This window comes from Trichosurus vulpecula, chromosome 5 (assembly GCF_011100635.1).
Source record: "Trichosurus vulpecula isolate mTriVul1 chromosome 5, mTriVul1.pri, whole genome shotgun sequence".
Classification (NCBI taxonomy): domain Eukaryota; kingdom Metazoa; phylum Chordata; class Mammalia; order Diprotodontia; family Phalangeridae; genus Trichosurus; species Trichosurus vulpecula.
In genome coordinates, this window is record NC_050577.1 from 53,339,478 (window position 1) to 53,352,807 (window position 13,330).

The 13,330-nt window shown below is 39.0% G+C and overlaps 2 protein-coding genes across 5 annotated transcripts in view; one reads left to right on the top strand and one right to left on the bottom strand.

Annotated features, from left to right (window-relative positions):
• The window catches only part of RUNDC3B (RUN domain containing 3B), a 121,441-nt gene that overhangs the window by 72,500 nt on the left and 35,611 nt on the right, over positions 1-13,330 (bottom strand). For 2 of the 4 annotated variants that reach the window (XM_036759047.1, XM_036759045.1), the window contains exon 3: positions 2,035-2,085. The exons of the other annotated variants lie outside the window; for them this stretch is intronic. In XM_036759047.1, the coding sequence (XP_036614942.1) occupies positions 2,035-2,085 (51 nt within the window). The remainder of the gene's footprint in view (positions 1-2,034; positions 2,086-13,330) is intronic. 4 annotated transcript variants of the gene reach the window in all.
• The window catches only part of LOC118849937 (ATP-dependent translocase ABCB1-like), a 496,364-nt gene that overhangs the window by 16,099 nt on the left and 466,935 nt on the right, over positions 1-13,330 (top strand). The window contains exon 2 of the mRNA XM_036759036.1: positions 6,626-6,741. The gene's annotated coding sequence lies outside the window, so the exon portion shown is untranslated. The remainder of the gene's footprint in view (positions 1-6,625; positions 6,742-13,330) is intronic.

Below are 13,330 nucleotides of genomic sequence, written 5' to 3' on the forward strand. Positions count from 1 at the left end.
GGATAATTTATTTTTAAAATTTACCCAGGCTATCAAAATATCAGAAGTGTTTTTGGTTTAAAAAATACAGTATGACCAAATAGTAAGGCAATTTTTAATGATAACAAATTCTGTGCCTTCTACTGCCACTGCTCACTCCTGAACCATCCTGAGTCTGAAGAATTTGAAATACGGTAGTTGAGGAAACGTATTGATCCCTATGTGATTTTATTTGAATATGCAATCCCCTGATTAGGATTCAGGCAATGCAGATTCTATCAATGGGTCTTTCTTTCCTTCTAAATAAGATAGATATTTCTCTACTGTGCATCAATTTACCCCATCTATTAAATAGAAATATCAGAAATATCACCCTTCATAAATGACTTGAGGTTTAGTATGATTTTATTCACACACACACACACACACACACACACACACACACACAAAAGAATAACTAGCAAACTTTGTGATCAGTGCTATATGCTCCCCCCAGTAAATCCATGAGGACTTTCTGCTCCCTGAATATTTCAGATGGCAAAGCAAAGTGACATTATCATTAACTTTTTTCTTTATAAAGATTCTCTGGGAATAACAGAGCTAATTAAATCTGACTCCATGAACTTGCTTCACTTGTCATTTGTGTATCTTTAATGATCTAAGCTTGGCATCCTCTCCTTTTCCACCTCTGCCTCTGCTAATCCTTTGTTGTTGTTGTTCAGTCATTTTCCATCCTGTCTGACTCTTCATGACCCCAATGGGGGTTTTCTTGGCAAAGACACTAGATTGGTTTTCATGTCCTTCTCCAGCTCCTAATTCTTAGCTTTCTTCAAGGCTCACCTCCTATGGGAAGACTCCCAAATGTACTCCCTCCTCAAATCGCCTTATATTTACTTATCCTCCAGCATTCTACATCCCTCAGAAAAATGTAAGCTCTTTTGTGGTCAGGGGATGCTTTTCATTTTTTGTTGTTTCTGTATAACTTCACTGACCTTGAACATTGTGGCAGGAATTCTCTTCACCAAGGCAGATCAGCAACTGGTCTCTAACTAGAGGTTATGTGATTTACTCATGGCCACATTAGCTAGTAAGCATCAGAGGAAGGACCAGAACTCAAATCTCCCTTACTCCAAGGCCGTCCCTCTTGGCCACTCTGCCTCTCGCCTTGCACATAACAAGCAATTAGCTAATGTGTGTCAAATTAAATTTACCTATAATATAAAGCTCTTTGATGGCAGACACAAGCCCCTTTGGGGGTGAGGGGGTGGCAACTCCCACCACAGTGGTTAATATAGTATTCAGCATTTTATATATATATATATATATATATTCAATAAATGCTTGTAGGCTGAAAGGTTGCCAATGGAAGGGTAATGTGAAGATATTCGAAGTGTGGGGTTTGTTGTAGATTAGATCCCCTTAGAAGGCTGTTACTACTTTACATCTTGGCAAAGACTATACAGGTTGTGCCATCGCTGATCCATAGTCTGTGGACTTTAGTGACCAAGGAATATGATCCCTCTGTGAGTTCAAGAATAGTTAAACACATTACTAACTACAGGTTATCGATTTGCTCCAAGTTATCTTGGGAAATTACCCTGACTTCTCTGAATATCAATTTCTTTAAAGTACAGATACAAATTACTGTTAAGCACTTCCAAAAACTGGGATACTAACCTATCTAAAGCTGTTATCCAAAATAAATAACAAAAATGGCAACAAGAACTCAGGATATGGAAATTGCTTAATGCATGATAAATAAGATAATTTTTAAATTCAATTAGGTACCACAATACCTAGCAGAGGTGTAGGGCTGCAATGTGAGAAAGAATGTGGTAAAAGTTAATGGTTTATTATATTGTGTGGGTTTACAATATAACTTAATTTTTTAATTAATGTAACATTTTTATACCCTTTAGGGTAGAAAAAATGGAAGCTTTGCAAACCCATGCAATGTACTAAAAAAGGTCACTTAACTGATACAGCCCTCCCCAGTAAGTCAATTCCATGCTCCCGAGCAGCTCAGTGGCGGGAGATATCACCAGCATAGAGTACCTTGAAGAGTTATTTGGAGGTGAGCCAGCCATCTGCAACTTTGGGAAATCTCTTTGAAAAAAATAAGAACAACAACAAAAAAAAAACACAAGAAACACACAGATTTAAGACACCTGCAAACCAATTTAAAATTCCAAATTGAGTAACCTAAATAGGATGTTTATACACAGTCTGTTTTAAAGTAATAAATATCACTTTTTGCTAATAACCTCCCTCCCACAATGTATGTATACATGCAACAACCTAATGACAGAAATAAGCTTGCACTACAACAAGTAAGAGAATCAGCCTGTTCCAGTTAGAAGAATAGCAGGTCTATAGACCATAAAGATGAACATGCTACAGTATCATTCCATTTTGATTTAATTTTCCATCTTTTATGAGTTGAACTAAAAATGGCAAGAAGCTAACTATAGCCTGAGGCTTTATACCTGAGAGCTCAGCTTAGGAAGACTGTTCTCAGTCAAAGTAGAAAAAGTAACCATGTTATTGATAGCAGACCAATACCAATATTACAAAATGTTTTAATTTCAAGAGGTAACTTTTCGTTGTGGGTTTTAAGGTCTAAAGACAGATGAGTTGAAACTTGTATTTCTCTCCCTTTTTGTTTGCTAAGTGTTGAGCTGTTTGGGGTCCCTAGACTAAAGATAAGAGCATCACTGAGATCTAAGTTGCATACAACCTTGAGTTACTGTCAAGCAAATCACCCACGTCCCTCCCTTGAATCTTGAACTTTAGAACTCAAATTTATAATATGCAAAAACAAATTTCCTTCCTTTGTAAGATATCATCACAGCGTTTAAGTGTGTGCCTTTCTCAGAGAGGCATTTTCTCATCTAGCAAATCACTGCTGCATGTCAACGTAGGTACGGCCCTACTGATGACGACATTTGTGGCATAATCTGCCATATTCTTTTTTCCTTCTTCCATTGGTACAGAGGATACATGTGCCATCACATATAACCTCGGAAAGAGATGGCAAAAAGAAAGTAGCTAGTGATTTAGATAGTTGTTACATCATCAACCATTTACCTAAATTGTAAAAAAACAGAACAAAACAAAACCTAGATATCCTACTAGCTTCTCCTGCCCCACCCAAAGTGGAACTGCTTACTAGACTGCTTTTCCTTGAAAATATTAAAAATATGATGTGGGTACTGAGGACACAATTTCCAAAATCCTTGTTCAGTTTTGGAATCAACAAAGAGAAATATAATTTCTATGGGATTGTTGCTTTTATTAAAAAAGGAAAGTAAAATTTGGCAGGGAGAGAGGTAAGAAGAAGTGGAGAAAAGCCTCAAACCCAGCACATTAGGGTTGGGTACATGCTAAGACTTTACCACTTGGTGGCTGCATGGTAAAAAAAATAAAATGCCAGATTCATAAAGTTGTTGTTGTTGAGAAACGTCTCACTCTTTGTGATGACCCTGTGGACCATACTGTCTGGGGGATTTTCTTGGCAAAGATACTGAAGCAGTCTGCCATTTTCTTTTCCAGTAGATTAAGGCAAACGGAGGTTAAGTACTTGCCCAGGGTCACATAGCTAGTAAGCATCTGAGACCAAATTTGAATTCGGGTCTATTCATTGAGAGCCCTCTATCCATTGAGCCCCCTAGCTGCCTCATTCATGAAGTACAACTCCATATATGTCTCCTTTGAAGAAGAATTCGTTAATCTCAACTATAGATGTTGCCATACAAATGTGCTGAGTGAACGAAAGGCTAGTAGTTACTTAGTTACTAATAGCTTTAATGAAGGCGAAATATTTGACTTTCCACACAGAATGAGCTTCAAAAATTACAAAGTAAAAATAACCTTGATTTATGAAATGTGCTACCTATTCTTTCCTAGTCTATATGCTAACCCTTGTTATACTTCCTAACATCCACTCGTCAGAAGGAATTGTAGAGTTAGCAAACAGGGATCCACAAAACCACCGAGTCCAACTCCTTCATTTTTCAAAGGAGAACTGAGGCTACAAGAGGTTAAGTGAATTTCCCAGGTTCACCTCGCTGGTGCTTTCCCCTGCCTCAACAATCCATCCCCATCCCCATGAAGGGCTTAGTTGGAGCGACCCCCTGACAATAGTGAAAATGGGTGACACTGAGCTAATTGGTGACAATGGACTCTTGGTGACCCATTGCGAGCATCGTGTTCCCTTTATGTACTCCGAGTCAGAGATGCTTCTGAGCCAGGTGAATGGCTCCTGCAGCAGCTCCCCAATGCATTAGGGAGCTTCCACCAAAAAGAGGACTCTTTTGTGTAGGAGGAGATGCTTTTGTAATGGAAACATTAAAGTGGTGAGAGAGAGAGAGAGAGAGAGAGATTGAGATTCCATTTGATTTTCACACTCTACCTTTTTTAGATTTAAAGAGGGAGAGAAAAACACCACAGGGAACGGAGTATGTTTGATTCCCTTTCTAACAGTGTCTCCTTAAAGTTCCTATGCAATATTTCAGAGTCTAACTTTCATATTTTGACAACTTAGCTTGTAAGTAGGATAGAAACAATAGATAATCGGTTGTTGTTTTTCAGTCATGTCTGACTCTTTGTGACACCATTGGATGTTTTCTTGGCAAAGATACTGGAATGGTTTACCATTTCCTTCTCCAGCTCATTTTACAGGTGAGGAAATTGATACAAATAGGGTTAAGCGACTTGCCCAGGGTCACACAGCTAGTAAGTGTCTGAGGCCAGATTTGAACTCAGGAAGATGAGTCTTTCATATTCTAGGCCCAGTGCTCTATCTACTACACAACCTTGCTGCCCTGTAGCTAATTGGTAGTTAAAGGCAAACAGAATTACCTTCTCATAAATGAGGCCGGTGATCCTGCTATATATGGGACAGGTTTACATTCTCATCTCTAAAGGTCATTAAAACAAATTGTCACAAACCTTGAAATAGGAACATACAGTGAAATATGGTTACTCTAAACCAGGCGTAGGGAACCTGTGGCTTCATGGCTACATATGGCCTTCTAGGTCCTTGGGTACGGCCCTTTGACCATGTCTAAGTTTTACAGAACAAATCCTTTTACTAAGGGGATTTGTTCTGTGAAGTTTGGATTCAGTCAAAGGACTGTACCTGAGGACCTAGAGGACCACATGTGACCCTGAGGCCACAAGTTGCCCACCCTGCTCTAAACCGTAGCAAATCTGCTTTCAAATTTCATATGCAAATTATGTATGAGAGAGAAAAAATATTTAAACATGTATCAACTACCTGGGTGAATTAAGTCACAAAAGGCTTTGTGAAGTCCTTTTATAGGGGTCCGGTTCTCATTTTCCAGATGAGGAACATGGGACCCAATGAGGGACAGTGACTTAAGTGCAAAGTAGCACAGAAAGGATTTAAGATCAGATTCTATGACTCTAAATCTTTAGTGTTTAAGATTGTAGGCACAATGTTTTCTGGTTCGTTGATCTGAAACAGGGGGAACCAACAAGATAATTACCATGAGATGAAATCTTTAAAAGGATACATAAAACCCCTTATCCACTTGCAACTGGTCCATGTGGAATTCTGTGCCCTCAACTACTTTCAAAACTTGGAGAACATGGTTATTTTAGAAGATAGAGACAATAAAGGAGATATATATGTATATATCTATAAAAATATATACATACACAGAGAAACATGTTTATATGTGTGTATATGCATGTATGTATATATATATATATGCAGTGCCCAAACACACACACACACACATAAAGCACACACAAATTAAATCTCAATCGCTGTGAATAGATAACATTGGGCAAATAACACATTTCACTGAATTATAAGCAATCATAATGGCTAGAATTTGCATAATGCTTTAGGGATTGTCTAGCACTTTACATATGTTATCTCACTGTAACCTCAGAACAGCCATGGAAGGTAGCAAATGGGGAAACTGAGTCACAGAAAGGGTAAATAACTTGCTCAGGCTTACAGAGCTAGCGAGTATCTTAAGACTGAATTTGAATTCTGGTCTTCGTGACTCCAAGTCCAGGACACTGTACACTGACTGAATCACTTAGCTGAGTCAAACTGAATAGATTTTAACTTTCAAGTCTCTGGTAAAGCAGCTTATGGTAATTCAATTTTTCTTAATAGGGAATCTGCTACCCGTAACAATGTGGCATTAATTATTTGTGTGACCCTTAGTCAAGTCCCCCCTGGACTTCAGTTCCTCTTCTGGAAAATGAGTGTTGGGCTCAGGAGCTTCTGAGGTCCCCTCCAGATCTAATTCAATGAGGTTTTAATACTACTTGTAAAGAGTGTTGAACTATAGACAGAAATATAGAAATAAAATGATCAGAAAGAGAGGCACAGACTTGGGTAGTTGATGGCCTCAAAAATAAACTAAATGCAGCCTTTTACTGATGTCACAAAAGTCCTACTAACTTGACTCAGATTCAAACACAATTTTGACTAACACTAAACAAACAAGAAGCCCTAAAGAAAACAATATATTCCCTTAAAGAAAATAAATATAGAATGTCATTTTAAGTGTAATCAGCCTCTGCACTAAATTGCTTTGTACTAAAAGTGTTGAAAAAAAAATCACTGGGACTCACTGGAAACATCCCATTATTTTTCTGGCAGGAACACAAAGGTCTTGGGACACAGACAAATAAGCACAGAAGTAAAACTGACATCAGAGACCAGCTGCATTCTTCCTGCACTGAAATAAGAATTGAATCACCTGGGAGAGACACCAGGTGATTTACATGTGTTTTTATACAAGTCTTGAAATGTGTTTTTATCAAACTGAGTCCCCACACAAAAAGCAGGGCACTTAAAATGCCTTAATCCTTATTTTAATAGAAAGCATCCTGTAAGTCTCTTATAGAATTTCCTACACTGCTATATCTCTTGCATTTCAAGGTTTTGCAGTCTTTTAAAAGTGCTCAAGAAACTATTGTATTAGCTGTCAAATTTTGTTGACATTATATGATTTATCTTACACTGCTCCATCTCTTGCATTTCAAGGTTTTGCAGGCTTTTTAAAAGTGGATTTCATGGAGGCCTGTCCTCCAGTTTTTCACAAGAGAGGTAACAGTTTGAAAACTGCTTGAGAAACTATTGTGTTTCCTGTCAAATATTACATTTTGGTGACATTATTCATTTGTGGAAAATGACTCCTTGAGAAGAAATCGTTCTTTGTTCCACAACTCATTTCTTTCTTTTGAAGCACATGCATTTAACAAATTCTTATTTCTCTCAAATTAGAGATGTTGGTCAGCTGAAGCTCCAGTGTAACAGGGAGAATTAAATGATAAAGTCAAAAGATACCTAAAAAACATACCTAAAACACGAATTTTACATGCGATTACTACAAATTTCTGTTCCAACTGCTGAACTGTAGCTACAAATGTAAGAGTACTTTATGTAAACTGCTTCAGAGTGCCATCAGATAGATACCCACTGACTGTTAACATACCAGAGAGTAAGGTGCTCTGCATCACTACCACGTGATGCAAAACAGCATTTCCATGGTGAGATAGAGTTAGGTGAGATAGAGTTAGATGCGGGTGCTGGCTCAAGGTGGCATTTAAATTAATTTTATAATCCCTCTTTTCCTTCCCAGCCCCATTCAAATCTGACCTCCTATAGGAAGTATTTCCTGATGCCCTTCTAATTGCTAACACCTTTCATCCCACCAAGCCACTCTTTATTATGTGTGTGTGTGTGTGTGTGTGTGTGTGTGTGTGTGTGTACATATGCCATATTCACAGGTTGTCCAGATAGAATGCAAGCTCCTAGAGACCAGGGATTGTTATTTTTGTTTCAGTATCCAAAAGTGCCTAGTACAGTGGCTGGCGCTGGCACATAGTAGGGATTAAATAAATGATTGCTAGTTGAGAATGAGTCAACCAATTAATTTGAATTTTTTGAATTTCATCTTCTTAGCTTCTCACCTCTCTCAGGAAGTGGTAATCGGTAATAAAATGATCAAAATGTGGACACAGGAAAAAACGTGGCCTGAAAATTCTGCAAACTACTATTACTGCTAATAATAGCTAGCATTCATATAGCACCTATTATGTGTCTACTATGCATGCTTTACAAATATTATCTCATTTGATCCTTACAATAACCCTGAGAGGCAGGCAGTATTATTATCCTCATTCTACAGATAAGGAAACTAAGACTAACAGAGGTTTAATGACTTGTTCAGGGTCACACAACTCACATATATCAAAGGCAGGATTAAAATCAGTTCTTCCTTAATCCAAGTCAGGCACTCTATCCATTATATAGCACTTAACTGCCTGAAACTATAATTCACCTCCAAATACTGAAAAGTTAATCTTAAAGGTGCCAGTTCTTACTTTTCTCCACCTCTTTATCCTAAGGATTTTAGCAGTGGAGACAGAGAAATTTTGCAGGTGCTGTCCTGAAAGAAGTTGAGGAAAAGTTCTCATTTTATGCTATACAGCATCACTGGGTTATGCTATTCAGCATCATTGGGTTCTGTCCTATAATAGCCTCAAGGGATACATGCAAGCTCCAGTCATCTTCAGTCCAAAAGTCTCGAGAGGCAGGTCATGGGAACATCCTCAGAAGTCAGGTCTAAGTCTAGACCAAATGAGATTCCCCTGACCCAGCAACTTACAGATCCTCATTGCTAAGATGATCTTAATTCCAGTTCTATCTCTTCAAACTGGGAATGACTAACTGGGGATGCCTTGGACCAGATGTGGATCTGAACCCAACCAGCATCAATTGTCTGACATAGTTATTCTTTATTAGAGTATTTAAGAGCCCCATAATTATAGGCATGAAGTCTTGGAGTTAAAAAAGGGGGGAACTCTTTATCTTCTCAAGATAGTAAGTTCATAAATTTATACCAATTATGAAAGACCCAAAACAAGGGAATAAGTTTACAAATGTTTCTACCCAGAGATGACAACAAAGCTACAAAAAAGAATGAAAAGTCAAATGTAAAACACTAAATGAGATAATAAGCAGGTATTTAGAAGAGTAGAACAAAACCCAAACTCTATCCCGATGGTCTAGCTAATGACAAATCACTTAACTTCTCCGCTTTTGTTATTGTAAAGCCTCAGGGGAGAGTGTGGGAGGGTTGGACTAAGATCTTGGATTTCTTAGGTCTTTCTCCAAATCTTGGGATCTTATGAACTGCCTATTAATCACTTAACATTAGAGCAGGAAAAGGCAATATTTCTCCATGAGTTGTAAGGAGAATTTTTTTTTCCTCCAAAATGCACGGAATTATCCTTAAGATGAGCTACTGCGATACGGCAATGACTTACTTCCTAGTTAATGAGTTTGAACGAATTTATTGCCAAAGACAATTTAATTGATTTAACTCTGTTTACCATAACAGATCTCTGTCTAATGTAGCTTCGCTCTGGATATTCAAAGAACTAATTCTGCCCCTTTGTGCTTTTAAAAGTGAAGGCACTTCTGCATTTCCAAATGGCAAACTTGGAAGGCAGACTTAAAACAGGGAGAGTGTTTTTTCACCGTGACCTTGTTCATTGTCTAATGGATCCAAATTCCGGTAACCTTCAGAGCTTGTTCCTTATCTTTCTAATCAGGCTTTGCCTCTAGTTGCCTGGGATCTTGCAGGGGGAGTTGTGTGCCCTATGGAAACAATGCAGTTCTCATTTTTGTGTGTGTGTACACAGAGAACCAAGTGTTGGATACACTTCTATAAATCTGAAAATAAACACATGGAATTCAAAAGCCAGCTGGATGGGTTTATCTTTACCCATTGTTTCGAACAAAATACAGTGTTTATCTCGTACTTCAAAAGGTGGCCTCATGGGGAGGTACCTTTAGCCTTTAAGCCAGGAAGAACTTTGAGGTCCAAGCCAGAGTTCCTGAAGTCCGCTTTGGTAATGGAACAGTGTGATTGGTGCAGAGAGAAAGCAACATCATGCCAAATTACATTGGCAATGAACACTTTGAGGGGTGGGTGGGATTGGCAAAGTATAAATGCAAAATACCTTATAGCATAATCTCACGGCAAATGCTACTTGGTACGAACAGGGGTTTGATTCTTTGGCTAGCATCCAATCTAAAAAGTCACAACATCTCTCAAGGAACAAAAATAAGCTATTGCTTTAGGATGTCACCAGAAAAAGATTGTGTCTGGAGGAAGTTATATCACAAGCCCAAGCACTCATTGGGCTAAGTAGAGGCAGCATGAGTTAGCAAAAAGATTTATGGGCTGGGTTCAAATCCTGAATGTGCTGTGTCACTGAGCACATCACCTAATTTCTTAATTTCTCTTTAATTAGGTGTGGTGATATCCACCTAAAACATTTGCAGTAGGAAGGGTGTGAGAATGCTGGATCTGATGGACGAAGAGCTTTCAATGGCAAACAAAGAGATATCCCAGAGATAACAGAGAGCCACTGGAGAGGTGTGTGTGTGTGTGTGTGTGTGTGTGTGTGTGTGTGTGTGTGAGAGAGAGAGAGAGAGAGAGACATGCTCAGATCTATACTTTGGAAAAGCCATCTTGGCCACTGAGTTGATGATGGAGTGGCTTGAGACTAAAGGTTGGAAGACAAGGTTATGAAAATAGGCCAGGGAAGAGGTAATGAGGGCTTGAGTTAGAGCTATGGCTGTGTGCACAGAGAGATGTGAACATAGAAACAAGATTTGATCATGTGAAGAGTCAAGGATGACCCCAAGGTTGTGAGCCTGGGTGACTAGGAGGATAATTAATGGTGGTCTTGATGATGAAATGAAAGTTTAGAAGAGCGTAAGGCTGGGGGTGAAGATATTGACTTCTGCTTTGGACACGTTGATTTTGAGACACCTATGGGACATTGGCTTCAAAAGTACAAAGGCTATAAGGGTCACAAGGATGGGCAGGGACCTAGTCTACAACTTTCTAAGGCCTACTAAGTATGATGGACAGGACAGAATTGAAAGTATAATTAGGTTTCATCTATTACTTCTCCTTCAGCCCCGATCCCTTCAACTCTCAATAAAGGACTCAAACAGTCCTTAAATTTTAGCATTTTATTTTCACAGTCTAAAAAATAAATTTTTAATTTTTGGGGTTTAATTTTAAAGGTATAAAGAACTCTGGTAAACAAGAGATCATCAAATTCACCAAGCTCATTGAAGTAACAAAGCAAAGTCCCACTTAATCTGTTAATCTATTCTCAAGTTGTTACTTGCCAAGTAAATATTGGTTTTAAATAAGTTTTAATATCATAAGAAGATTAGTATTAGCATTTGAGCTTTAGCAGCATATTCTTTGCAAAACAGCTAAAAGGCTTCAGGTTCTTTGCTCAGATTAATCTTGTCAGGTTTCTCCATTTTATTAAGATCCCTAGAGTGGATAGAATTGCCTGGATTAAATAAAGAAGTGATTTGTATTAACTCAGAAATCAAATCAATAGAAGATCATAAGTTGAGAGCTGGAAGGGACATCCAAATCTGTCTAGCCCAAACCCCCTCATTTGATAGATGAGAAAACTGAGGCTGCAGAAAGGTAAGTGATTTGCCCAAGGTCACAAAAGGAACGTCTTACAAGCAGAGTTGAATCCAAGACCTCTAACTCCTGAGCCCAGTCCCCTTTCCACTCCTCCAACCCTCAAAGAAATTCCATTCTAGTGATTCTTAAAAAAAATAATAAATTAGCTTTCTTTAAGATAACTCTTCAATGACAAGCCAATACAATTTTCTTGCTCGTGATTTCCTTCCAAAATCTGTTCTTCCTTTTCAACAATGGGGTGTGTGCGTGTGTGTGTGTGTGTGTGTGTGTGTGTGTGTGATGTATGTGTGCAAATTAAAAATAGTATAGACAAGGAAACCAAACTTTCTTGCCTATGATTTGCACTGCTTGAAAAATCTGGAGAATCACTTTAAACGTTTCTGAACACTCAGCTGCTTTCCTGCAGCAACAGCTACTGCATGAAATTATGTTGCAAAAAGCCCCCAAAGTACATTAGCCATAGAGGGTACTACTGGATTACATAAAAGACTTTCCTCACGGTGAAAATGTAGAGAAAGGACATTGGAGAGGGAGGAGGTTTGTGGAGTAGAGTAGAAAGGACAAGTTGCCCGGGAGTCGTTACAATGGGAGTCTAGTTCTTGCCATGTGACCAGGACAAGACACAAACCTCCATTTGTCCGTATCTGGAAGAGGGGGATTTGGGACCACCAACTCGGAGAGTCTCCAGAGGTGGAGGGGAGCTCAGAATCCATCTAGTGCCCTGCTAACCTGAGCAGGAATCTCCTCTCCACCATTCTGACAAGCAGCCATCCAGCCTGGGAGAAGGAGGCACCCACACGCTTTGGACTGTTACACTTTGGGACAGCTTTCTTTGTTATACGGTTTTTCCTGACGTGGAGCCTGAATCTGTCTTTGAAACTACCTCCCTTTGCTGCGGTATCTGCCTCTGGGGCCAAGGAAAACAAGTCCGATCCTTTTTCCTCACAACTGTTGTTCAAGTATCTTGTTAACCCTAAGTCTTCTCCGGAGCAAAACAACAGCCACAGCAAACCTCAACTCAATTCCTTCAGCTGATGCTCATATTTAGCCCTAGTGCCCATCCCATTAATAATAATGGCAATGATTGCAACAACATTAATAACAAGAACTAGCATATACATAGCACATCAAGGTTTGCAAAGCACTTTAAAATATCTCATTGAATCCTGACAACAACCCTGGGAGGTACGTGCTATTATTATCCCCATTTTTTTAACAGAAGATGAAACTGAGGCAGGCAGAGGCAGAATAACTTGCCCAGGGTCAGTTTGACTTGCCCAGTCAAATCTTGGATCAGATTTGAATTTAGGTCTTCCAGACTTCAGGTCCTGTCAGTGCTCTATCCAACGTACCATCCAGTTGTACCCAGTGGTTGTTTAATGAGTTTGTGTAAGTTTGGATTGAATACAGAGCTCAACATTGTATGAGGCAATCAATAAAGCCCCCTTCAACCTAACTCTCTATGTTTCGATGTGTTATACATTGATATAAGCAGAAAAAAAATACTTAAGCCACCAAGTCACTGGAGTTTGGAAGGGTTGCTAAGGAATCAAGGTTAGTAGAACATAGAGAAAACCAGCAGCAGAGTACCAGAGATAGGATAGGGTCAGATAGCAGAGCCTTTGTAAATAAAGCCAACTGTCTATTTTCAGCATGAACTGAAGGGTATGGCAGTGGCACAGCTGAATCAAAATATGGCATCACATCATCCAAGTAGAGATGCCAGGAGGATTTCTAGAAAATAGCCCATGATTGAGCTGAGCTGCTGAGAAAAGGTCCCAAAGTCACCATGCTGCGTATGGGATAAGCTCAGATCTGCTGGACCA